The sequence below is a fragment of the Bactrocera tryoni genome, unplaced genomic scaffold (genome assembly GCF_016617805.1).
Source record: "Bactrocera tryoni isolate S06 unplaced genomic scaffold, CSIRO_BtryS06_freeze2 scaffold_11, whole genome shotgun sequence".
NCBI classification, from domain to species: Eukaryota; Metazoa; Arthropoda; class Insecta; order Diptera; family Tephritidae; genus Bactrocera; species Bactrocera tryoni.
Window position 1 is genome coordinate 20,888,239 of NW_024395824.1, and position 25,363 is coordinate 20,913,601.

Here is a 25,363-nt window from a genome sequence, read left to right on the forward strand (position 1 = left end):
CAATATCCTCGGCAAACGCCAGTAGCTGTACACTCTTATAAAAAATTGTACCTGCTCGATTAAGTTCTGCAGCTCGAATTATTTTCTCCATCAGCAGGTTGAAGGAGTCGCACGATAGGGAGTCGCCTTGTCTGAAACCTCGGTTGGTATCGATCGGCTCAGAGAGGTCCTTCCCGATCCTGACGGAGCTTTTCGTGTTGCTCAACGTCAGTTTACACAGCCGTATTAGTTTTGCGAGGATACCAAATTCAGACATCGCGGCATAGAGGCAGCTCCTTTTCGTGCTGTCGAAAGCAGCTTTGAAATCAACGAAGAGGTGGTGTGTGTCGATTCTCCTTTCACGGATCTTTTCCAAAATTTGGCGCATGGTGAATATCTGGTCGGTTGTGAATTTTCCAGGTCTAAAGCCACACTGATAAGGTCCAATCAGTTTGTTGACGGTGGGCTTTAATCTTTCACACAATATGCTCAATAGAACCTTATACGCGATGCTAAGGACGCTTATCCCACGGTAGTTGCCACAGGTTTTGGGGTCTTCTTTTTTGTGGACACTTAAATTCAAATCGTTGGGCATACTTTCGTCCGACCATATTTTGGAAAGAAGCTGATGCATGCTCCTTATCAGTTCTTCTCCGCCGTGTTTAAATAGCTCGGCCGGTAATCCATCTCTCCCCGCCGAATTGTTGCACTTCAGACGGGCAATTGCTATACAAACTTCTTCATCGTAGCGTAATGGAACGTCTGCTCCATCGTAATCGATTACGGAATCGGGTTCGCCTTCTCCTGGGGTGTACTTTCACCGCCATTCAGCAGGCTGAAGAAGTGTTCCCTCCATAATTTTAGTATGCTCTTGGCAGCGGTCATTAGGTCACCTTTGGGGGTTCTACAAGAGTATGCTCCGGTCTTGAAACCTTCTGTTACCCGCCGCATCTTTTCGTAAAATTTTCGAGCATTACTCCTGTCGGTCAGCTTGTCAAGCTCTTCGTACTCACGCATTTCGGCCTAGCCCTTTTTCTGTCTGCAAATGCGTCTCACTTCCCTCTTCAACTCTCCATCCCGCACGTGTTGTGGTTGACCGTAATGTTGCGAGGTAGGCAGTCTGTTTTCTCTCCGCTGCGACACGGCACTCGTCATCGTACCAGCTGTTCTTTTGCATTTTCCGAAAACCAATAGTTTCGGTTGCGGCTGTACGTAAGGAGTTTTAAATGCCGTCCCACAGTTCCCTTATACCGAGTTGGTGGCGAGTGCTCTCAGAGAGCAGGAGTGCAAGTCGGTTAGAAAACCGTTCTGCTTTCTGTTGTGATTGCAGTGTCTCGACGTCGAACCTTCCTTGTGTTTGTTGACCTGCGTTTTTTGCTGCACAGAGGCGGGTGCGAATCTTGGCTGCGACAATGTTAGGACCTCGGAGCGCACGCACGGGACCGGACATTCCAGTAGCATGCCCTCAAATCGTAGTCTTCTTTTCGTTTGCCATGGTCGTCATCGAAAAGGGGGTCTCTCATCCGAGGCTGTTTAAACTTTTTCATGGGGAGCGTTTTTTTACGTGGCGGGTCCCAAACCCTGCGCATAACCCTGTGGAGGGGCGTATCTCAAATACTAATGAATATTTTGCCGTGAAATTAAGCATAGATGTCACTAACAGTACTACCAACTTAAAGAAAAAAAATACCGAATCGAAAAACACGCGAAGTATAAATTAAAAATTCATCTTTCATCACAGTGGTAAACATATTATGTTGATATTACTAATATAGAATTTTTTCTATTATTTTAGGGTGTGCCTTCGCGAATGGAATGGTTGTGCCTTGACTAATGTAAAGTATTATATTCAAATTATTTGCGGTAATGCCTTCTTATTTTGGTGTTTAATTTGTTACCATAATTATTGCGTATGTCTTTATGTGCCTGTGTGTTACAAAGCGTTGTTATTGTTTTCTTTCTTAAGCTTAGTATCCAGCTTTCAAGAAATGTAAAAACTTCATATAAAAAAACGCTTAAGAAATGGTTAAGAAAATTTCCTGCGGTAAATTTTCTGTGCTAGTATGCAGCCCTAAAGGAAGCTAGTACTAATTTTTAATACATTTTTTCAATAAAATGCGAATATGGTAAACCTGGTTTTGCGAAGAAACATGAAATCAACAATTGTTTCTTGAAAGATATTCAAAGTAATCGTTAAATCCATCCCAAAATAGTTAAAACCACTATTATGAAGTATAGTTACTTTTGAAATCTATATATATAAAAATGCCACTTTCTTTGTAATTTCATCACTCATAAACGGCTGAACCGATTTGGCTGATTTTTTGTTTTGTTGTATTTGTTATTATTAGGAGAAGGTTCTTATGTAAGAAAAAATTACGAAAGTTGACGGAAAACCCCTAAAAACAGCCCTTTTCTTTTTTCCATACAATCGTTTTATTTTGTATGTATGTATATACATACATATGTACATACATACATATGTACATATGTAAGTAAAAATGATGGTTTCTTTGTTAGTAACGCTAACGCTCGAGAACGGCGGAACCAATCTTCATGAAATCAGAAGTTGTTCGCTGTGGATCTGGAAAGGGTTTGATATAAAAAAAACCATATACTTTTCATAAGGAAAAGTCGAAAAATTGGAAATTTCCAAAAAGCGACTTTTCATACAATTCTTTTTTGTTTTGTTTTTCAATATTTTGATTTGTAAATTATTTGAATCGTTCAATTTCGGTCGCTTGCTTTTTTATTCCGGCTATTTAAAAGAATAATTATTGAAAATTAGTCAGTGAAAACTTTATGTGTGTTTCAAACGAAGTGATCATATAAGAAATTATTTTAAAGAAAATGCCGGCACGTCCAAAATCAAACATAGGTCGACGTATTCGAAATGCTCGGGGCGTGTTGTCACAAAGAGTATCACAAAGTGCAGTGCGACGTCCACGAAATAGATGTGAAGAAGCTCATCATGCAAGAAATCCAGCAAGACCTACGCGAATACGACGTCGTGTTTTGGAAGATATGTTCCGTTCTGCATTTGATTACGACCCTTCAATCGACTATAATGTACATGGATATATTGGAATGATGGATGTTATATGCCCACATTGTGAAGCGGCTAAATTCTGGAATGTGTTGCGCTAACGGGAAAGTAAAATTGCCGGAATTTGAACCGCCTCCTGAATTATTACAATCATTAATTTTTGAGACATCACCAGAATCGAAACATTTTTTAAATCATATACAAGAGTACAATTCGTCTTTTCAAATGACTTTTTTCGGCGCTACAAAAATTATAAGAGATTAATTTATGCCGACATGATGGTTTGATGGTTTTTTCAATGAATAGGGAAAAATTTATTCCTATAACATTGCATACATATTACAGATCCAAGGTCAAATTTATCACCTAGCGCGTTCATTGTTACCGCTCCCCAACGCTAACCATCAATTTTTACAAATATGTATATTTCATCGGAGATAAAAATCGTGAATTAAATCAACGCTGCACAATTGGTTCTCAAACAAAAAGAGAAATTCTTTGCGAACTACAAGATTTTTTTCATCAGAACAATGAATTAGTCCAATTGTTCAAAACTACTATAGATCGGTTGCCATCTGATAATCACAGAATCGTTATAAGAGACGATAAAACTCCAACTGGAGAGCATTCAAGAAGATTCAATGCACCAACCATTGATGAAGTGGCCATTGTGATTTTTGGCGATCAGTTTCAATCACGAGATATTATTTTTCTTTATATTATTAATTGTGAAATTTTTTTTATATTATTAATTGTGAAATTGCGCGTATTTGGAGAAGTGCGGTGTTATATGTATGTATTTAATCGAATGGCAAAAGAGAGGATTGCCGCACGCACATATATTGATATGGTTGGTTCGTAAAATCACACCAGATGAAATTGATAATATCATATCAGCCGAGATACCAGATCAAACAATTGATCAAGAATTATTTGAAGTCGTCACAAAACATATGATTCATGGCCCATGTGGCGTACTAAATATGAATTCACCATGCATGATTGATGGCAAATGCTCAAAGCGTTATCCCAGAACATTGACTTCCGACACAATAACAGGGATGGTATAGAGGAGTAGGGAAAGTCCCATTCACAATAGAAAAAAGAGCCATTCACAGTCCTTAACCTACCCCTCAAGTGTACGTTCACAATAAAACATCATGACCACCTCTGGTGAATAAGGGTGGCGAGAGGTCAAAACGGGTTGCAGAAAGCGAAAATGCTATAATATAAAATTATAAATTTATAGTACTATATTTGTACATGTATAAATACTATTTTCAATTTTTGTTATAGAATGAAGTTTAATGCTGTTATCAAAAGATTTAATTATAACTTCTTGATATAAATAAATATGCTATATATTTTTAAGCGTTGTAGTTGATTTATTCATGGACAAATTGAAAATTATTTTTGATAATGAGTGTACCAAAAGAGATAACTATTGTGGAAAAATTTGGTATTACATATCATAATAATTCGTCTGAACAGTAAAACACAATTTTTTACTGTAAGATAAATCAAGAGATAATTATAATAGCCATGTTTTCTGAATTTTAAGTATAAATTTTTGTAATCCAAACTACATATACATACGTTTTATATGTCAGAATTTAGTTATATGCCGGCTATCAGGAATCCTACTCGTTCCCAAATGGAGTGTTTGATTATCCTAACAGATTTACCACATTGTTTTATAGTTCTAAGCTAAGTTTTTAAATAAAAAGGATTCTTAAAGAAATTATTTTTTGAATTTGCAATATCTATATAGTAGTAAAAAGTTGTTTAAATTAGCTTATGCAACACTATTTTGCCATGCTCAGTAGCAATACTGGCATAGTATTTAAAAAAATGATTGTTCGAAATATATTCCGTTTGAAATTATTCAAATCGATAATAAATTGTTTGGCCCAATTAAAAATACAACTCAAATTATTTAATTTTTAATAGCGGTTCATTATTAGCCAAATTACATTTATTTGTTTTTTTAAATTTAAATATCAACTTCCACACCATTCATAATCGAAAATAAATCACTAGATGTATGTAAAGACGAATTGTAATTCGCGTAGATGCAAATGTTTCTTTTCGAATCGCTGCTTGGTCACCAACGCTGCCAACATTCATTTGATGAGCGTTGTTTATTAATTGCGTAGTTCTTCCCGATGTTCTATCGGTTTTGGTGGAGCTGGTTCCCCCCACTCTCCCAATTCGGCATCATAATATTGCGCAGCACGATATGGTCACAATTCCCATGGTACTTGCTCTTCCATGGAGGTCAATTGTACACCAAAATTCTTCAACCACGGTATGTCGGAGGGAACGACATCGGTAATACATTCGCGATCGACACGTTCCGTATGTAGCTCACCAATAGGTTGTTCAGGACAGATAAGCTCAGTGAACTTGGCTTTCAATAAGAAGGTAGGATCGCAACGCATGTCTTAACGACGGTATCCCCACCATTTTTCATTTTTGCGCATAACACGATGAAACCAGTCAATTAATTCGCTCAACTGGTAACGCTTTGGTCTGCAAGGTGGGTGTTTAGCATATTAGAAAGTATGTAAATTCAATTTTGCTCAAAACCTACACAACAGCTTAATAAAGCTGACCAGCAGTATCGGCATCCTAAGCGCAATTGACAATAGCTCGTACAACATCCGAATGTGCTCACCGGAGTATTTGCTCTTCAAAAAGTTACTTCCACCTTCAAACACAAAGCTCATTGGTTTGGGACTAGCGTTTAAAGCAGATAAATAATCAAACGTTCTACACCAGCTTCTTTCCTGATTCTATAAAAAAAAAATAAAAATTACATGGTAAATCTTTTGAAATAGTTTAATTTTAGCTTACCTAGCAATGCGACGTGCACCTTCCACAAGCACTTCATTGAATTTAAAATTTTGTCTCGAATTCACGACCAACTAAGTTCATAAATACATTTGAGTACTTCACAGCATCGCGTATCGCTTTTACATCTCTTAAATCATAAAATTGGAACAGCACCTGACCCATTACGCAGCAGTATTAACGAGGCCATGTTTAGTTATTCCGTACTTTTTTTGGAATAAAATTCCAACCCGATCTGTTATTTATCGTCTCAAGGGAAATTTGCACACTTCTTCCAGATTCAAATAACTAAATAAACCATCGTAAAGTATTTAACCATGAAATAAACTCAAACAAATTGTCTTGCAAAAACCTTCGTTACGATGGCAAAAATGTAAATATGGCTGTGAATGAGCATAATCTGGACCCCACTATTCGGCATGGTTGCTTATTTGTTCGTAACATTTTTCTGTGGTGAACATTTATTACTGTGGTAAGTTAAAAAGAGGCATAAATTAAAAACTTAATTTTTCATGTATTTGCTCATATTGTTCTCATCTTTAAGAATATATATTAAAATAAAACGATTTTCTTTAGAAAATATATTAAACTTTTTATATATAACCAATATTTTTGGGACAACTTTTCCATAAATTTTAAGAAAATAACGCCAATGCAACCATTTTCCGGTCAAAAGTCAGCCATCTTGATTAAAAGTCGGCCATCTTGGATTCCAATAGAAACTCAACCCCGGACTACACTTGACGTTTCTACAGTGGCACCTCTCAGCTGTGCCTTTGTTTACATAACATCAGCTGATAGTGACCTTACTCCTCCTCTACCGTGATAACAGGCAATGATGGATACCCGTTGTATCGACGACGGTCTACTGAAGATAACGGTCAATCAGTAATGATGAACATTCGTCATCAAGAAATCATCGTCGATAATGTCTGGGTTGTGCCATATTCACACTTTCTGTCAAAAATATTTCAGTCTCACATTAACGTTGAGTATTGTAATTCCGTCAAGTCAATCAAATACATTTGCAAGTATGTGAATAAAGGAAGTGATATGGCTGTCTTTGAAGTACCTGATGCTGACAATAGGAACGATGAAATTACTCGATATCAAATGGGCCGATACGTTAGCAGCAATGAAGCAATTTGGCGAATATTTTCGTTTCCATTGTACGAAAGACATCCTGTTGTTGTTCATCTAGCGGTGCCTCTTGAAAATGGTCAACGTGTTTATTTTACTACTGAAAATATACAGCAGAGAGCAGCACAACCACCAGCGACTCCTTTAACTGCTTTTTTCGACTTTGTGAAACCGATACATATGCCAGAAGTTTGCTATATACTGATGTACCTCAGTATTACACATGGAATACATCATCAAAAGAATTCCAACGACGTAAACAGGGTACAGCAGTTGATGGTCACCCAGGTATATATTCAACAGATGCTTTGGGCAGAATGTATACGATTCATCCCAACAACACGGAATGTTTTTATTTGCGATTGCTATTGGTGAACGTTCAAGGACCGAGATCGTTCGAATATTTGAAAATAGTTGATGGTCATTTATGTGAGACGTATCGCGAGGCATGTCACCTACTGCATTTGTTGGAAAACGATTCACATTGGGAATCGACGTTTCAAGATGCATGTGTTTCATCCTTACCACAACAAATAAGAATGCTTTTCTCGATTATAATATCAACATGCATGCCATCGAATCCACTGGAATTATGGAACAAATATCAAGATGACATGACGGAAGATATTTTGATTCGGATGCGTCGTTCGTCAAATAATCCAGATTTGATGATTACCTTGGAAATGTACAATGAAGCATTAATAATCATTGAAGATATGTGTCTCAAAATTGCGCATTAAGCATTATCACAGTTATCTATGATTTCACCTGATCGTCCGATGCATGATTTGATGGATCAAGAACTGCAACGTGAACAACAATTCAATTGTGACGAATTGATTGAATTTGTGCAATCAAATATTGACAAATTAAATGATCAACAAAACTATGTATGTATGTATATCAAACAATTTTGCAAGCTGTTTCTGACAACACTGGCGGATTATATTTCTTGGGCGCACCTGGTGGAACCGGAAAAACATTCATTATTACATTGATTCTGGCAGCTATTCGATCACAGAAAAAAATTGCTTTGGCTCTTGCTTCTTCTGGAATTGCTGCCACTTTATTGGACGGAGGACGAACAGCACACTCTGCATTAAAATTGCCATTGAACTTGCAAGTGAGTGAAACGCCGACATGCAATATTTCAAGAAATTCTGCAATGGGTAAAGTCTTGAAGCGAGCAGCGATTATTCTGTGGGATGAGTGTACAATGGCCAACAAAAAATCGCTCGAAGCGTTGGATCGAACTATGAAAGATTTACGCGGAAATCAACAGTTGTTTGATGGTGCCTTGATATTGTTATCAGGTGATTTTCGACAAACATTGCCAGTTCTTCCTCGATCAACTCCTGCCGATGAAATAAATGCATGTCTGAAATCTTCTGCTCCCTGGAGATTTGTGAAAAAATTGACGTTGAATGTCAATATGCGTGTCCTATTCCAAGACGATTCATCTGCACATCAGTTTTCGGAACAATTGTTGGATATCGGAAATAGAAAAATGCAAATCGACAATACAAATGGAATGATCACCTTGCCCGAAAAATTTTCTACAATTTTGCAAACAAAAGAAGAATTGGTCGAATGCGTTTTCCCAAATATCATTTAGAATCACAGAAGCCATGATTGGTTAGCAGAACGTTCAATATTGGCACCGAAGAATATACACGTCAATGCAATGAACTTCCAAATTCAAGAAAAATTGCCAGGTGAAATCATAACTTATAAATCCATTGACCACCACCTGGTACACCGCAACATCTTTTGAATTTAAAGGTTTGTTCATTACTTTAATCATTACAGAATATAAATATGTAAGGAGGTTCAATGAAATATATTATTGATTCCATTTTTAAGGTTGGTTCACCAATCATATTATTACGGAATAACAATCCTCCAAAATGTGTAATGGCACATAAAGAAGCAAATGCCAAATTTGATTGAAGCAACTATACTCAATGGCAAAGCGAAAAGGGAAAATGTGCTTATACCATGTATTCCAATGATTCCAACAGACATGCCATTCAATTTCAAACGTCTTCAATTTCCGGTGCGTTTATCATTTGCCATGACTATAAACAAAGCACAAGGACAAGCATTTCAAATATGCGGAGTAAATTTGGAAGAATCCTGTTTTTCACATGGGCAATTATATGTTGCATGTTCGAGAGTCGGTACTGCACATCGTTTATTCATTCATGCACCGGGCAGTAAAACTAAGAACGTTGTTTATCAAAATGTTTTAGATTAGAACTACAATTTTTGAGATTTACAATTTATTATATACGCTTATGTAAAAATAAGAGGAAACTGAAGAATAAATACTTTCAATGTTTGAAGAGTATTACTTTGTTGAATTTTTTATTGAATCGCTATGACAATTTTCTTATTATTCGTATTTATGTACGCTTCTCAATGTTAGCGTTATAACAATTTTATGGAGTGAATGGATAATATCGTACGAATGCATTCTCATGAACTGCATATCCTTTATCAACAATATCTTGGTCAATCCTCATCCTTAATTCATAATCGTCTAAATTTATGAAAAAGATTTTGTTTCATTATTTTCATAGTGAAAGATTCGTTCAAAGCAATTTCTTCAAAATATTTGATAGCTTCTCGCGACCAGTATTTCCCATTGCTTGGCTTGATATTTGCTAATCGGCAATTCAGAATTTGCTCTATATCCTGGTATTCCCTTTCTTCCGGTCTGAATTTTACGGTGAAGCACGATGGGCTATCAATCGACTGAACAACAAATGTTTTTTCCTGAAGATAATCAGAATGGAATGTTCTTCTCATATCGAATCTTTTCATCGTCATTTTTTGTATGGTATACTTTGGAAATAAAAATTTTTTTTATTATGTTGAATTATATTGTATTTGTTATTGACTTTTTTGTTTGGCTATTAACTTACTGTTTTATTACACTTTTATGAATGAAAAATCACATTATTTTCAAATACAGAATAATTATTATCGCAGAATATAATTATAATTTTTGTTTGCTAATTAAGTTGACTTTTGCTCAAGTAACAATATAATGTGACATTACTCATTCATGTCAAATGCTTATCTTTTTGTTTCTCTTATGTTTTTGTTTACACTCAAACGTCAAATAAATAAAAATTTAGATTTGTCGTTTGTGGATATTTCATAAAATCTGAAAATAGGCAATTGCTTTGGCAAATTTATCGCATATTTGAATATTCAATTTCATTATTACACACAAAGTTTATTTTCTTTATTATTCTCTCTTGCTCTTCTAGTGTCGATCATTCACAATGCGTAAGCAGCTGTCAAAATTACTTGAAGAAATAATGTATTTTTTTCTTGAGCAATTACTTGAGAGCTGGATACGTACCTTTAAACAAAAAATATATTCCAAAATGTTGTGTGAACACTTTGAACAACAAATGGAAAAACTTGTTGCAGCGTTTGGTACAGCAATTGCGAACGAGCAATTAGCTGTTGTCAGTTTAATGCTCCCGAAAATTAATTAACTATTGTTATTATTATATTTAAATTACTCAATACTAATAGGTCTAAATTAGTTAATTTAAAATATTATTGTTAAATTAGCTTACATGTGCACAAATTGTGTAAATATAACGAATTAGTAAATTCATATATTTAGTATTGTAAATTATACGTATAACAATATAAACTATAATATAACAATATAAACTATTTATGAACCATATATACTTTACCAAAAAAATAGTGATAATATAGAAAATAACATACATAAATTTTGCCAAAAAATTTTTGTACGAAGGAAAATTCAATTTGTAATGGTATATATAAATATTAATATTTAGAAGCTAAACCTAAATGATTTCTGAAAAATTGTAAAAATAAAAAAGAAAAATACAACTGTTTGTATAAACATGTATGCTTCAAAAAATATTTAAATAAAGAAAATAAAACAAACATTTCAATTGTTTTATTTATAGGGAAAATGACTGTTACGATAGGCAGAGGTGACCAATGAATAACGAAACAAGTGACCCATAGCAAGTGTCGCGATGACAACTGCACCAGTTTTTTGTGATTAAACATATAATCGATCGACTAGTTTTCTGTAACATATGGGTGACCATAACAATAACGAAACAAACTATTTTCAGTAAAAGATGGCTAACCAAACAGATGCGCAAAATCAATGAGGGAGAGTAAGTAAGATAATCATACCGACGTGTAGTGAAAGAGGAGAAATGGTTACTTTTTTCCCGAGGCTAGAACAAAAATAATCTATTGGATAACGAAGGCATTAATTACTGATAGCCTCTCGATAACTAGTTACTTAACTACTACCCGTCTTGTAGGGCACATTGACAAATTAAAATCGCACAAAAGAAATAAACAACAAGCTAGCGCTCGACTACGTGCTGACTAAACTTTTTTGCACTTTTTTTCCTAATAAATAAATAGATTTTAAATTAAAACAAAAACAGTAAGTTTGCGCGCGTCTACGAACTTACGAAATCATTTTTCTAAATTTAAGCGTATTTTCTAATAAGTAAATAGATTTTAACTAAATTTTTGAAATGTCTAATAAACGATGAGTTTCAAAGAATCGCTCATGGATGTGCAGAAATATAAATGCATCTACGACCTGTCGCTAAAGGATTACCGAAACGTACACTATTAAGATCAAATTTTAGAGGAGATTGGAAAAGTTTTAAACGAAAGCTCTACTTTGAAATGCATTTGCACAATTTTTTAGTTCTTATTTATTTAATGTTGTTAAATAATTTTAGCAGAAGTTTTTAGAAGACGATGGAAGACTCTTCGAAACACCTTTCAAAAACACTACAGTGCTAACGACTTAGCATCCGGCAGAGGTGCACCAAAATCCTGCAAGAAGTGGAAGTTCCAAGAAACATTAGGGTTATTGTCTTGCTCTTGCAAGATTGCAGATTGCAAAAATACTATACCGAAATATTCAAGGGCACGAGAGCACCCATTGCAGATTCTAGTGACATATGAATGGCTAATTCGGTCAATTTGTTGTGAATGACTATTAAGCATGGCTATTGTGAATTGGCGCACCTTCTGCATACATTTTTAACAAAAAAAACTGTAACATATCTTTATATTTTAAATAGAAATAATAAAATCTATTTAAAACTTACCTTCCCAACAATTTAACGACGTAATATGTCTTTATGTAAAATGACAGCTAAAACAGGGTTGCAATTATATTTTTACGTGACATTGCATGCAAATATACATAGGTTTTGGTCTGACATATTTTACAGCCATTGCAAATAATTTTCTGCGTGTATTTGTTGTTGTGCCGGTGCACCAAGAGGAATATATGCAATTCTTGCACCGTGCAAGGGTTTTGCAAGAGCAAGAGAATACCCCTATTATCCTTCTTGGATGACTGCAAATGGTCGAGGCCGTAAATATTGCTGTTAATAACTTGTTTAATATAAATAAGATTTAAAACTAATTTTTTTCTCTGTGTTAAAGATTGTCAGAAGAGTTTAAATTGAAGAAAAATAAATTTTCGGGAAAATGTAGAAGATGTTCAAAGCATGTAACCAATCAATTTCAACATGAGTGACCCCAATTGTCCACCTTCGTTCAAAAGTATGTTTTTTCTCTTATTAAGTACTAAACATTACTTATTTAAAACTGTTTAACAAATTGATACACCCTCTAGAGGAAGGTAATTATGAATAATAAAGAGAAATAGTTAATTTTACCAATATATCTCTCCTTCTAATTGCGGTTGCATATGACCGATTGATTGTGTAATTCTGCAGGAAGGCAGTCGAATGTTGCAGTCTCGACAAGTTCCTGGCATCTCAACATCATTTTCAACGTGATCCATGATTTGTTAAGTAACGTAACCAATTTTTTCTTGCTTTTCTTCAATGTACATTTCATACATTGTGTACATTATGGTGATTGTTTTCGTTATATTCAAAACCATTCTTATTTTCGGTTTCAGTTTAAGATCATTACAACAATCAATCACTAACAAGTACTGCCACATTTCTCTTATATTAATTAAAAAATTGCGCTTAGCGTCTCCGTTGCAGTTGTGTTTACCCACCCGAATTTTACAGCTTGTATAAATCGGCTGTTCACCACTCATCGTTCCGTCTCCCGCTGAGCAGAAGCAATTGTGTTTAAGCTATTACGTTCTGAACACATAGAGAGCGACAGACTTCAAGCGACATCTGTCAAATATTAAAAAACACACGCTCTTACGGATTACCACACAACAATCTTTGAGATATCTAGGAGGGATGATAGACTCGAGGTTAAGTTACAAGACGCATATAGGCAAAGCTTGTGAAAAAGCATCTAGGGTGACGGCGGCGCGAACGAGGATAATGGCTAACATTGGTGGACCAAGTCCGAATAGACGAGTCCTCTTGGCCAAAGTGAGTCAGTCTATACTTATGTATGCTGCATCCATATGGGGGATAGCGCTGCACCAGAAAACATATGCAGAAAAGGCGAAATCAATAGTACGACTGAACGCAATCAGAGTTGCATGTGCCTAGCGCACTGTATCACATTAGGCGGCTGGAGTCATATCAGGCCTCATGCCACCAGACATACATAATGGTCATGGAAATTAAGCGAGTATTCGACAAAACGAAAAGCACTGGCGCTCGCTTAACAAATGAAGAGAGGAAGCAGGAAAGACAAAGGAGCCTAACCGAATGTCAGAAACGATGGGACGAAGTAACTACGGGGAGATGGACGCACAGGCTTATGAGAAGCATACAACCATGGATAGAACGGAAACGCGGGGAAACTGATTTTTACCTTACGCAGTTTTTAACAGGTCATGGATGTTATAGAGAATATCTATACAAATACGAACATGACGACGAAACAAACTGCTCCTTCTGCAGCAACAGCAATTAAAATGCATTACATATCTTCTTTTCCTGCCCAAAATATGAAAACTAAAGACTAGAAATAGAGAATGTGATAAACGATCGCGTGACTCCGGAGAATATAGTGCCTTACATGATCGAATCGAAGGTGGTCTGGGACAGAATGATAGCGTGGGCAGCTATAGCTATGCAAGAGTTAAGAAAGAAATGGTGGCAACGCAGCGAAAACAGAAGGAATAATCAGAATCAGAGCAAAAATGTGTGAATGAAGAGCCGAATGGCTAAGCTTGGTCCCACGATGTAATGCCTAACGGCGGTTCTGTGGGCCAAATACAAGCAAAGACGACGGAGTTCAGGGTTTAGTACGTAGGCGTACTGTGTTGCAAATCCCGCTTGGGCGTGCGACTAATACGAATCGTGACGATATCTTTGAAGATTCCCCCTCTGAAAACAAAAAAAAAAACACGCTCTTATGGACACAGTTATGTAGTTGTACAGCTCTCTCAATAATTGTGTCTTTTAGAACGTGTGTATTTTAATATTTGACAGATGTCGCTTGAAGTCTGTCGCTCTCTTTGTGTTCAGAGCGTTACGCAGCATTTTCTCAAGAAATACACATCGCAAACTATAGGGATTACAGATTGCAAAAATACTATACCAAAATATACAAGGACACGAAAGCACCCATTGGAGAGTCTAGTGATATATGAACGGCTGATTCGGTCAATTTATTGTAAATGACTATTGTGCATGGCTATTGTGAATTGGCGCACCTTCTGCGTTCATTCATAAGAAAAAAACTGTAACAAATCTTTGTAATTTAAACAGAAATTATAAAATCTATTTAAAACCTACCTCCCTCAACAATTTAAAGACGTAATATGTCTTTACGTAAAATTACAGCTAAAATAGGGTTGCAATTATATTTTTGCGTGATATTGCATGCAAATATACACGGGTTTTGGTCTGACATATTTTACAGCCATTGCAAATAATTTTCTGCTTGTGTTTGTTGTTGTGCCGGTGCACCAAGAGGAAGTATATGCAATTTTTGCACGGTGCAAGGGTTTTGCAAGAGCAAGAGAATACCCCTTATATGTCAAATATATTGCCATTGCGGCTGCAATGTTATTTTAAAGCCATTTGATATCATAAAATAATAATTCTCATAATGGCGTCGGGTATATATGATCGGGCTGATGTGGCGCATGTTTGAGGTCTTGGATCGTTAATACTATTTTCGGACCGACAAAGAAAAACCAGTTTTTCCCACGAAAACATGTTTTCGTCCATGTAAAATCTGTCAAACGAAAACACAGTTTTTACTGAAAAATACTTGAAAACTTACATTCCACTCATTATAATCGGTGCCTGCTCTAGTTTAATCGATGTTTTGGGAAGACATATTTTGCCGGCCCTAAATTGTCACTTGATATTTGTTTACATTCCATATACAAAATAGCTGTCGCTTGATATTCTCATATTAGGGGAATTCTCTTGCTCTTGCAAAACCTTGCATGGTGTAGAAATTGCAGAATTTTCCTCTTGGTGCAACGGCACTACAACAAACACACGCAGAAAATTATTTGCAATGGCTATAAACACTACATACAAATCCATTTTGCGTTCGTTTTTCACACAGTGAACATTTGCGACAGGCAAGCGAAAATGGTTCGTCCGCGATCCTTCCTATTCGGCGACATGAGAGAAATGAGATTTTGTGTACACACAGCGCCATACACGACATACATGTGTGCACACCGAACGTAAAATATCAAATATTTTTGAGAACATGGATCGGTATACGCCCAAGCCCATACACTAGTAAATCGCAATCGCACACATACCGATCGAACGCATATGTGTGTCGTGTATGGCCACATTTAAACATTATCAAAGTGCAGTTTCCAAGAATGATAAAGAAAGAGATTACGCAATGCGCATGTTTGTTTTCAGTCAGCTGTTCTTGCTGACGTCACGGTTGTCTTATTATTCGCCCGCGCCTTTGAATGTGAATTCGAATTGTATTTTCGCGTGTAGTATTAATTGTGAAATTTTATATTTTTTTAAAATGAGTTGCGCAGTGTTCGGATGCAATAATAACAATGTTAAAAATAGTGCTACGAAATGGAGATTTTTCCATTTCCCTTAGGATAAAACAGTACTAAAACAGTGGATTCATTTTTGTGCACTTCGCGCCAGAAGCCTTCGAAAGAAATTTGCGGTTTGAAATGGGTAATTATAGCATTTTGATTATAATAATTTTACTTTTATAACCAAACACTCTTGCAGGTTTAAGTTCGCGGAGTCTAACGAAGTTGCTACCTAGCGCTTTTCTCACGTTAACCAGATTAACTCCTGCAGAGGCTAATGAATGGCAGAAAAGGATGGAGTCTCGTTTAAACCAGGACGTTTTAGAAAATTTGTTTGGCGTAATCAGGTTAAAAGGCGGTCTTCACGATCACCCTGACAGGAAGGAGTTCAAGTATAGGCTACGTTCCTATATACTTGGTCATAACGAAGGCCCGATTACAGATGAAGGAAATGTTGAAGTGGACAATACCCCAGATTTGGAAGGGAATTACTTATCTCTAACCGGTAATTATCAAAATATTAAACGTACATAGTATTATAAACCTAAAACTACAGAAAACATTCTTTTATAAAAATGTATTGATGTTAACAAATGCAAATATGTACTTACATACAAACTAAGTTTTTGCATACTAACCACTGTTTCTTATCCTAATTGTAATCTTATCTTAACTAACAATTTATTCCATTTAATTATACGCATGTATGTATGTTTATTGTATTTTTGCAGGTAATATCTTTCAACGTGCGTCAGTTGATCTAAATTCCGCTGACCCAAATGAAAAAAATGATGACTTGAAGATTCTCAAGACGGGTTTGGCAGGGTACATCTGGCACAAACTTGGTAAAGACAACCCCGAAATTTGTGCCAATTCAAAAAATTGTTCGTCTTATACTTGGATGGATCACCTATCTGAAGGAAGACTCTCAAAACCAACAGATACATATGTTGATGGAGCATATGAGAACCTTGACGACTTAAATGGTACTGATTTGCATATAGTATGTATGCATGTATGTACAAATTACGTCCAGAAGCACTTAGATTTAAGTTAATTTGTAAATTGTAGCACCAAAGTAAAAGTAAAAGAATTGTTTTTCAGAGCTAGAATGTATTTTAGGATTCGTTCCTTAAATAAAAACTTAATTGAAAATATGTACATCAAAAAAAGAAAATTAAATGAGACAATAAATTGATAGTTGGCCACAAAATATTCAATATTTTTATTTGCATAAATGTACATATATAGTTGAAACAAACACAGCAAAGAGATAAAATTAAATAATACAACGAAAATACAATGAAATGAATATGTAGGTAAATGTTCACTATAAAATATTCACTTATATTGATATTTTTTATTAATATTCACTTATATTGATGTTAACTTTTGATGATATTCATGTTTTTGTATGCCTACAATACAAAATTGATTCTTATTGCAAAGAAAAACAAGCAACTGAAAATCAGCTGATTGTACGTTGGTCAACCGTGACGTAGATGCGCATTCTTGTGCAGTTTCAATGGGCAATATAGCTAGCAATACAGATTTCGAGCAATCTCAAATAGACTGCCGATATCCCCAATTATAAACATATGAAGTTGCCACACTTAATATATCCTTACGCTATGGGTTTATTTTTTTAAATTTTTAGTTTCAAATCTAAATTTTCTTAATTAATAGGTTTTTCTAAATATTTGTAATTTATTATTGGTGGAAAAGTTATATGTGTTAAAAAGGGATAGGCGCATAAAGTCTAACTTACATGTTTTTTCATTACTGTTTCGGTCATGGCTGCCATATTATATGTTTGTAAGTTATGGTCAGTTGTATTTCTGAAACGAGCTTGAATGGTTCTTTTTTGTTGAGTATACTTACTCTGAGTGCATCTAGCTGTATTTGTATGGTGCGTTTGTTCAAATAGATTAATTTGCCACTTTTTTAAGTACGTTTTTCGACTCTTTAATTTAATCAACCTAACGAGGAGAAATCCGTACTATTAAATATTTATGCCATTGAAATATTTGAAAAGTGTACAAATCATAAGGGGGGTGTGGGTTGTATCGAAAATATGTGAAATCTTAAAGAGTACTATTAGTGCGTGTTGAATATAATTTCATACGAAAAAAATTGTGCTATTTAGGCAAAGATACAAGTGGAAGTAAATTGGTGAAATGTTTGGTGTCTGAAGAAAGTCGATTTCTGTATTTTGAAGAAGTCAGTCACGAAGAAAAAATTGTGTTTTTATATGTAACAATTATTTGTTCAAGAAAAGAGTGTACATAAAAAAGCAAAGAGTAGACGATAAGATGTAACAAAAAAGCAATCAAACCAAAAGGGCTTATGTATACTGGTTAAGTGAATGCGATAGCGTTTTGTATATGCATGCGCGAGTGGGATAGGAAACCACACTCATCAAATACCACAAAATTGGAAGGAGTAGTTAAAGCAAAGGCGATACAGTCATGTTATATATAAATTTTGAATATATTTCTATTTGAAAGTAAGTTTAGTTGTTGGGATATTGTAATGCAATATAATTTATATTTCTGAATATCAAGAAAAATTTTTATTTTATTCTTTAATCTTTCAAAATGTTTTATTTGTTAGTTCCGGCGAATTCAATTTCAACGGTAGCTTATAGTGGCCACGTATTTTAGGGAAGTTTTGTTGCCAATGGGCTTTAAAAATATTTTACCGTGCGATTTTGTACTGTGATACAGTCTCAAGTCTCTAAATTTGAGATTTTAAGTTAGAGACAATTTTTGAGACTTGAGACGATTTTGCTATACTGTAAGTGACAGTCACAAAATCTATTACATTTCATTATTCAGAGATGTTTCTACACTTGAATGAAAATAAATATGTCGATAACAAATATTAAATTTTCTATAACATAGTCAAAAACATAATTATCAATAAAAATATATGTTGACTCTGTTTCATAATATTTACGAAATTTTTGTAAAAGTGATTTATTTTTAATCTTTTCGTGTTTGAGTTGCTGACAAAATATAAAAAAACGACAATCGATTAATATCTATGATGATCTCTACGCAGTACATTCAAAATGGCAGACCAGAGTTATTTTTAGTTTTGTCACCTGCTAACTATCAGGTCTCAAATTTGAGCCAATATTTTGAGACTAACGCTAGAGACTGTTTAGTGAATAGTAACTAGTCACAAAGTGAGACTTTATACAAATAGAGATAGAGATAAGAGACTGGTTACAGAATCCCGCTATTAATTTAATTACGAAATAATTTAGTGTAAGCGTTTCTTCGTATTTAATTTACGTTTAACGAACTTTTTTAACTAAGCAGATATACAAATGTATTTCCTAAGCGTGGAATGAGTGTTAAAAAAGGTTTGAGATTGTGTGCTGCCAATTGGTATGAGGACTAAAGTATAATCAGTGCTGCTATCAAATGTGCTGCAGCAATATTCTTTTAAAGAAGAATTGTCTTGAGATTTTTGAGTAGGTTATACTGGTAACAGTGATTGGTTATGTTAAATTGCGGCGAAAATTAATAAAGAGTTCTGTCTGGCACAGTCATACACATATACACATTATCGTCTAAGGCATCAGTATATTGTATACCAATTTTTTGCGTATAGATACATACTAAGTACTTACAGGCATTACGTTTGTTGTCACCTCGCAGCAGTTTACGCTATAGACGCGGTCGATGTTGCAATCAAAGCCAACTGAAATTACAGCAAGAAGTATCAAATATTATAATTACTCAACGTCGCACTATGCACTAATAACGGAATATATCAGTTATCAAGTAGACATATTTCGGTCACGAGGTTATTTTTTTTAATCTAATTCAATTAAGAAGGAGTCAGCAAAAATTTTGTAGAATGCGATACGTTTTGGAAAAAATTCACTTAATAAAAGGTGTAGAGGGATCTTACACATTCAAAAATTAACACCAATCGACTAGGTAACAAATTTTTAAATATTTAAATTTTTTTATATTATTTTATATACTGCAGTTTTAAATTCTTCTATTTAATAATATTTATTAATTTCGTTTTATGCACTGAAACGTGTGTTACTTTTCACTTTTGGTGTTGCCAATTGTTTTCACATACGTGTCTCGACTTCCTCGGCATTTTTCTGCATTGCTTCATTTACGCGGTACAGAAAAATATAATCTGCTCGGATTTAGAATGTGATCCCCCGATTTCGAGGTCCAGATCAAGAATATATATACATATATAGTTGTCGCTGCATTATGGGTTTTAAGATATTTGCGTTTAAAGTTCAAAAATTCGATTATTTAAAATGCGCGTTTCTCCAATTTTAATAAATTTTACACTCATATTTTTAACCTGTGTTAGTACACTTCATTAATTAAGTTCTACGCAATTGCTTTTTAGCAAATAGTGAAAAAAAGCTTTAATTCTATATTTAGCTTTCGTTGAAATCCATTTATTCATACAATAAGAAGATGGTTGGGGGATGGGGTATCACTGGAAAGGTGAGTTCTCCAGATCAAGAAAATATATATACTAAGTTGCCGCTGACTTATAGTTTTAAAGATGTTTGATTTATTGAATATAAAGCTTTAATTTAATTATTTTGTTTTAGTTAAATTCACTGCATTTGCACAATAAGAATAGGGTTGCATACTAGCAAATAAATGGTATTGCCATATCTGCCTAGTTGTCAACAAAAGAAAATAAGGTTGGGATTTAGAATAGCATCCCCGGATTTCGGGAATAAAATGGGTATCACTGGAAAGGTGACGTTCTCCAGATCACGAAAATATATATGTATATAGTTGCCGCTGACTTATTGTTTTAATATATTTGCATTTAAAGTTGAAAAATTGACAACTTTTACATTGATAATTTGTATACTGTGAGTAACTTTTTCACTTATATTATGCACTTTTCACGTACTAGCTCTTCACTCTAACGTTTCTGCATATTAATTTTTTTAATATTTGTTGTAAATAAAGCTTTATTTTAATTATTTTATTTTAGTTAAAATTCTCTGCATTTGCACAATAAGAAAAGGGTTGTCATGGTTATTTTTTATTAATATATAAAAAATTAATATGCAGAAACGTTAGAGTGAAGTGCTAGTACGTGAAAAGTGCATAATATAAGTGAAAAAGTTACTCACAATATACAAATTATCAATGTAAAAGTTGTAAATTTTTCAACTTTAAATGCAAATATCTTTAAAACTTTAAGTCAGTGGCAACTATATATTTTCGTGATCTGGAGAACGTCACCTTTCCACTGATACCCATTTTATCCCCGAAATCCGGGGATGCTATTCTAAATTTTACCCGAATAAGCAAAAACTTTATACCCCAAATACATAAATGGAAAACGCAAAAATCTTAAGCAATTTCTTATAAAAGAAAAAAGTTGCAGAAAGGAGAAAGGAAAGTTGCAGAAAGGAGTTCTACGCGAAAGAACTCTGAACACCCCGGTGTTGGATCGACCAGGGTTATTTTTTTTTAGTTTCAGGAGAGCGGCTTTCCCGAAAACGCGCACCAATTTCCACGGGAAATGTCTTAAAATTTGTGTTTTTAATTCCAATTTACGAATATATATGGCGCGTGTTTTATTTTTATGTTTTTTTGTAATAAAAACAAAAAGAAATATGCATTTGGACGATATTTACGCTATAAATGGCATCACTGTTCGCAATTCAATTGGGTACTAGTGATACAAGCAGTGATCGGTTTTGAAATATCTATACTCTCGATATTCGAGACTGAACGAGAATTGATAAAAATGAGAGATACATAATAGAAAAATAATAATAATTGGAAAAATAAAAAGAAATTAAATATTCGATATTCTCAATATTCGAGTCTGAACGAGAATTGATAAAAATGAGAAATACGTGATAGAAAAATTTATAATTTATTATTAGTGCAGAAAGAAAAAGAAGTTGGACACAGAAGAATTGTGAACGCCGGGGTGTTGGACCGACCAGGGTTATTTTTTTTCGAGCGCTCGAAAAAAAATAACCCTGGTACATAATATTTCGAGTGCTCGAAAAAAGTAACCCTGGTACATAATATTTCTAGCGCTCGAAAAAACATAACCCTGGTCGGTCCAACACCCCGGCGTTAATAATTCTTCTGTGTCCAACTTCTTCTTCTTTCTGCAATAATAATGAATTATAAAATTTTCTATTATGTATTTCTCATTTTTATCAATTCTCGTTCAGTGTCAAATATCGAGAGTATCGGTAATTCGAAAACGATCAATAGTGCCCATTCGAATTTACAACAGCGATGCCATAATTTCGAACATAACCTTGCCATTTTCGTTGAAGTGATTGTGAAGTTGTTCATATTTTTATAAAAATAACATAAAAACCAATTTCTCTTATTGATTAACTAAACAACATCAATAATTACGTGTATATAATTGACAGAAAATATATTTTTAACATCTAAAGGCGTGTTAAGTGTAAAAGTTAATTTTTAATTTCGGGAAATACGATCTTTTTTTATTAAAACAAAGAAAATAATGTTTTTAACGACACGCGCCATACATATTCGTAAAGTCGAATTAAAAACGAGTATTTTAAGACATTTCCCGTGAAAATTGGTGCACGTTTTCGGAAAAGCCGCTCTCCTGAACCTTTACCTTATTTTGTAATATTTTACGTAAATTTGCTAATTTAAAAATCACTTAGCACACTCATCGTTGTTTACAATTATTAGGAAAACGAGCGTTGCCACATCTTAAACATCAAATATGTAGAATTCTTAACGATTTTTCTTTGTTTGTTTGTTTGCGTATTTTTTTTTTTTCTCTATTAACTATAATAAAAATTACTTTCCAACATTTTTCAAGTTATAATTGAGTTGTGAACACTTCTTCCATAAACATACATATGTATATGCATTATATGTGATTTATATTTAATAAACACAAATAAGTTACAATCTATGACAATATTGTAAAATTTATATCATATCGGGGTAACTCAAGTACTTTCTCGTAGTACTGGTCAAGCGAATACCCGAGTTGACCAAAGTATTTTTGCGTAGTACTCCCTTCTGCGTTGGCGTTGGCTCTAAAACATATAACGCTGGTCGAGCGAATACTCGGGGGTGACCGAAGTACTTTCGCGTAGTACTCCTTTTTGAGTTTTCGTTATAAAATGGTTAAATATTGGTTATTATATCTGACAGCGATTTCCATTTTTTTTACTATACGTTGTTTTGTGCTTTAGGTGACAATATATATTATATTATAATATTATATAAGTGGAGTTTTACTCAAAAAAACCTGACACACCCCGGTGTTGGATCGGCCAGTGTTATTTTTTTTTCCTTCATTTCAGTTCTTTTTTTTAATTTATGCCCTTATTGCGGTTTTCAACTCTGTACAAGTGAGGTTGACTAGTATATAAATAAACTTCAACTGCTATTATGCAACATTAAGTTCAACATTCGTGCAGTGAAATACAAAAAAATATTAAAGAAAAATGGAGGACGGGTAAAATAACTATTTTAATTAATGTTAAATTATTTTTAATTAATATTTTTATAAATTTTTAGAAAAAATAAAGTTGCAACAAAAAAGCAATTGAAAAATTGGTGGAGTTAATGGAGAAGTTTCCAGAAGTAGGAAGAGGAAAGCCACAATTTGGAAACAATAAATTAAAATTGAGGTGCAGCGCCTCAAAATTGCTAAATTAAAATCTTCGCAAAGATTTTAATGTTTTTTGGTTATTTAAGACACAAAGTAATATTTTTTTTTATTTTATTTTTAATTATTCTGGAATGAAGTGATATTTTATATTTTTGTACCATAGTTTAAGTTTACATTAAAAAATGAAGTGATATTGTTATTTAATGAATTTATTTAAATAAAATTTAAATATATGCCTGAATAAATAGCACATTAGAAATAATAAATGAAATTTAATATTTTAATTATTTAGAGGGAAGTCATAATATTATTGCGAATTATTCGAGCCGTATCCTCTTCTTCTCTTTCTACGTATGTCCAAAATATCAGTGGTCATTGTAGTATGTGAAGTAGGTGGTATTTCTTCCGGAGATTCCACTTGAAAGTGTTGGCAAATATTGTGCAATGCGCAACAAGCATTCACAATTTGCGTAGCCTTTTCGGGAGTGTAATGTAAACCTCGTACAGATAAAAGACATCGAAATTTACTCTTGAGTACACCAATTGTCCGCTCTACAATATTCCGGGCCTTTGAGTGTACTGTATTGTAGCGTGCTTGGGGTAAAGAAGCTTCCGCCAAGCGATAAGGCGTCATTAAAAATTTGTGCAGAGGATAGCCAGCGTCGCCTAAGGAATTACATTACTCTAATTATTTAGCAATAAATACGATAAAGTCTTACCCAAGAGCCTAGTGTTATTCTGTATGTTGTTCTGTAAATGCACTTTCAAATCGCTAACATTGAAAACAAAAGAGTCATGATTTGCGCCTGCATGCCTAGCATCCACATACCGAATAGACATTTTATAATCACAAAGCTAAAAATTTTAAGAAATTATACCATTTTGTTTCTAATATAATTCAGATTTTATAGTTCAGTCATTTGAATTTTAATCCATTAGTCACAAATACGTTGTTCAATTACATTTAGAACCTCTTTAATTACTAAAGATATCGCAGGTTGCGCCAACAAAATGTTAAAATCATTTCCACTGCATTTTTGATAACCACCGTCAGCAAGGAAACGCAGAGTTGCGCATAATTTTAATATAGGAGATACGGCCGTTCCTCGCACACGTTTGTGGAAATGTTCCTTCATCTCATTCAGTAGAAAACAAAATGCTTCTTTATTTAATCGAAAATAACTTATGAATCTGCAACAAATATTATTAAAAAGCAATTCAATTGTAAAAAAACTATGGCTTACTTTGCATTTGGAAGCTCCAATGGAAGGCTTTTTCGTATACGTAGCACATCAATTTTGCCTGCAATTTGCAGTATTTTCGTCATTGTAATATAAATCAAAACTTATATCCATTTTTTATTTATTGTTTATTATATATGTTTATTCACTTTTTCGCGAGCGACAACTGAATTCAATTGTTTAAATATGTCGTTTACAAAATTTTAGCTGTTTAACTATCTGTCAAATTTCTCTTTCTTAGGTTGGCAACGCCAATCATACTTCGACTGAACTTAGTTGAAGTTCGCTATACCGAAAAAGAGTTTGGTAGATCTGAAGTTGAGTTGCCTTAACTTCAATTCGACCAAGTCGGGTTGAAAACCGCAATAGGGGCATTATTTTTATTGTTTTCAATCGTTTGGGATATGGTTACACTTATTACACTTACACATATGGTCAAAATTATAAGTACATTCTTTTAGGCTGCACTCTTGATTGAATTTTGAA

The 25,363-nt window shown here is 34.1% G+C and overlaps 2 protein-coding genes, 1 long non-coding RNA gene and 1 pseudogene across 3 annotated transcripts; 1 reads left to right on the forward strand and 3 right to left on the reverse strand.

Annotated features, from left to right (window-relative positions):
• Positions 1–4,983: 4,983 nt before the first annotated feature.
• Positions 4,984–6,389, reverse strand: LOC120779672 (annotated as a pseudogene).
• Positions 6,390–7,335: 946 nt separating this feature from the next.
• LOC120779853 lies at positions 7,336–7,758 on the forward strand. The gene has a single exon (XM_040112212.1). It carries the CDS (start codon positions 7,336–7,338, stop codon positions 7,756–7,758), a length of 423 nt encoding a protein of 140 aa, XP_039968146.1.
• A 10,038-nt stretch (positions 7,759–17,796) lies between these two features.
• Positions 17,797–20,508, reverse strand: LOC120779676. The gene is made up of 3 exons (XR_005705712.1): positions 19,914–20,508; positions 19,630–19,700; positions 17,797–17,968 (listed from the first exon to the last, which is right to left on the reverse strand). It is a non-coding gene; the product is annotated as an uncharacterized LOC120779676 (long non-coding RNA).
• A 3,368-nt stretch (positions 20,509–23,876) lies between these two features.
• On the reverse strand, positions 23,877–24,925 carry LOC120779674 (putative nuclease HARBI1). Its single transcript, XM_040112031.1, has 3 exons — positions 24,881–24,925; positions 24,356–24,827; positions 23,877–24,302 (listed from the first exon to the last, which is right to left on the reverse strand). The coding sequence occupies exons 2-3, from the start codon at positions 24,474–24,476 to the stop codon at positions 23,944–23,946; spliced, it is 480 nt and encodes a 159-aa protein (XP_039967965.1). The 5' UTR covers positions 24,477–24,827; positions 24,881–24,925; the 3' UTR covers positions 23,877–23,943.
• Positions 24,926–25,363: the final 438 nt, after the last annotated feature.

Bases quoted from the DNA above. Each gene is read 5' to 3' on its own strand.
- LOC120779853 (XM_040112212.1), top strand. From the start codon at position 7,336: ATGTATACGATTCATCCCAACAACACGGAATGTTTTTATTTGCGATTG.
- LOC120779674 (XM_040112031.1), bottom strand. From the start codon at position 24,476: ATGTCTATTCGGTATGTGGATGCTAGGCATGCAGGCGCAAATCATGAC. The intron at 24,303-24,355 runs GTAAGACTTTAT...GTAATTCCTTAG, and splicing joins GAATAACACTAGGCTCTTGG to GCGACGCTGGCTATCCTCTG.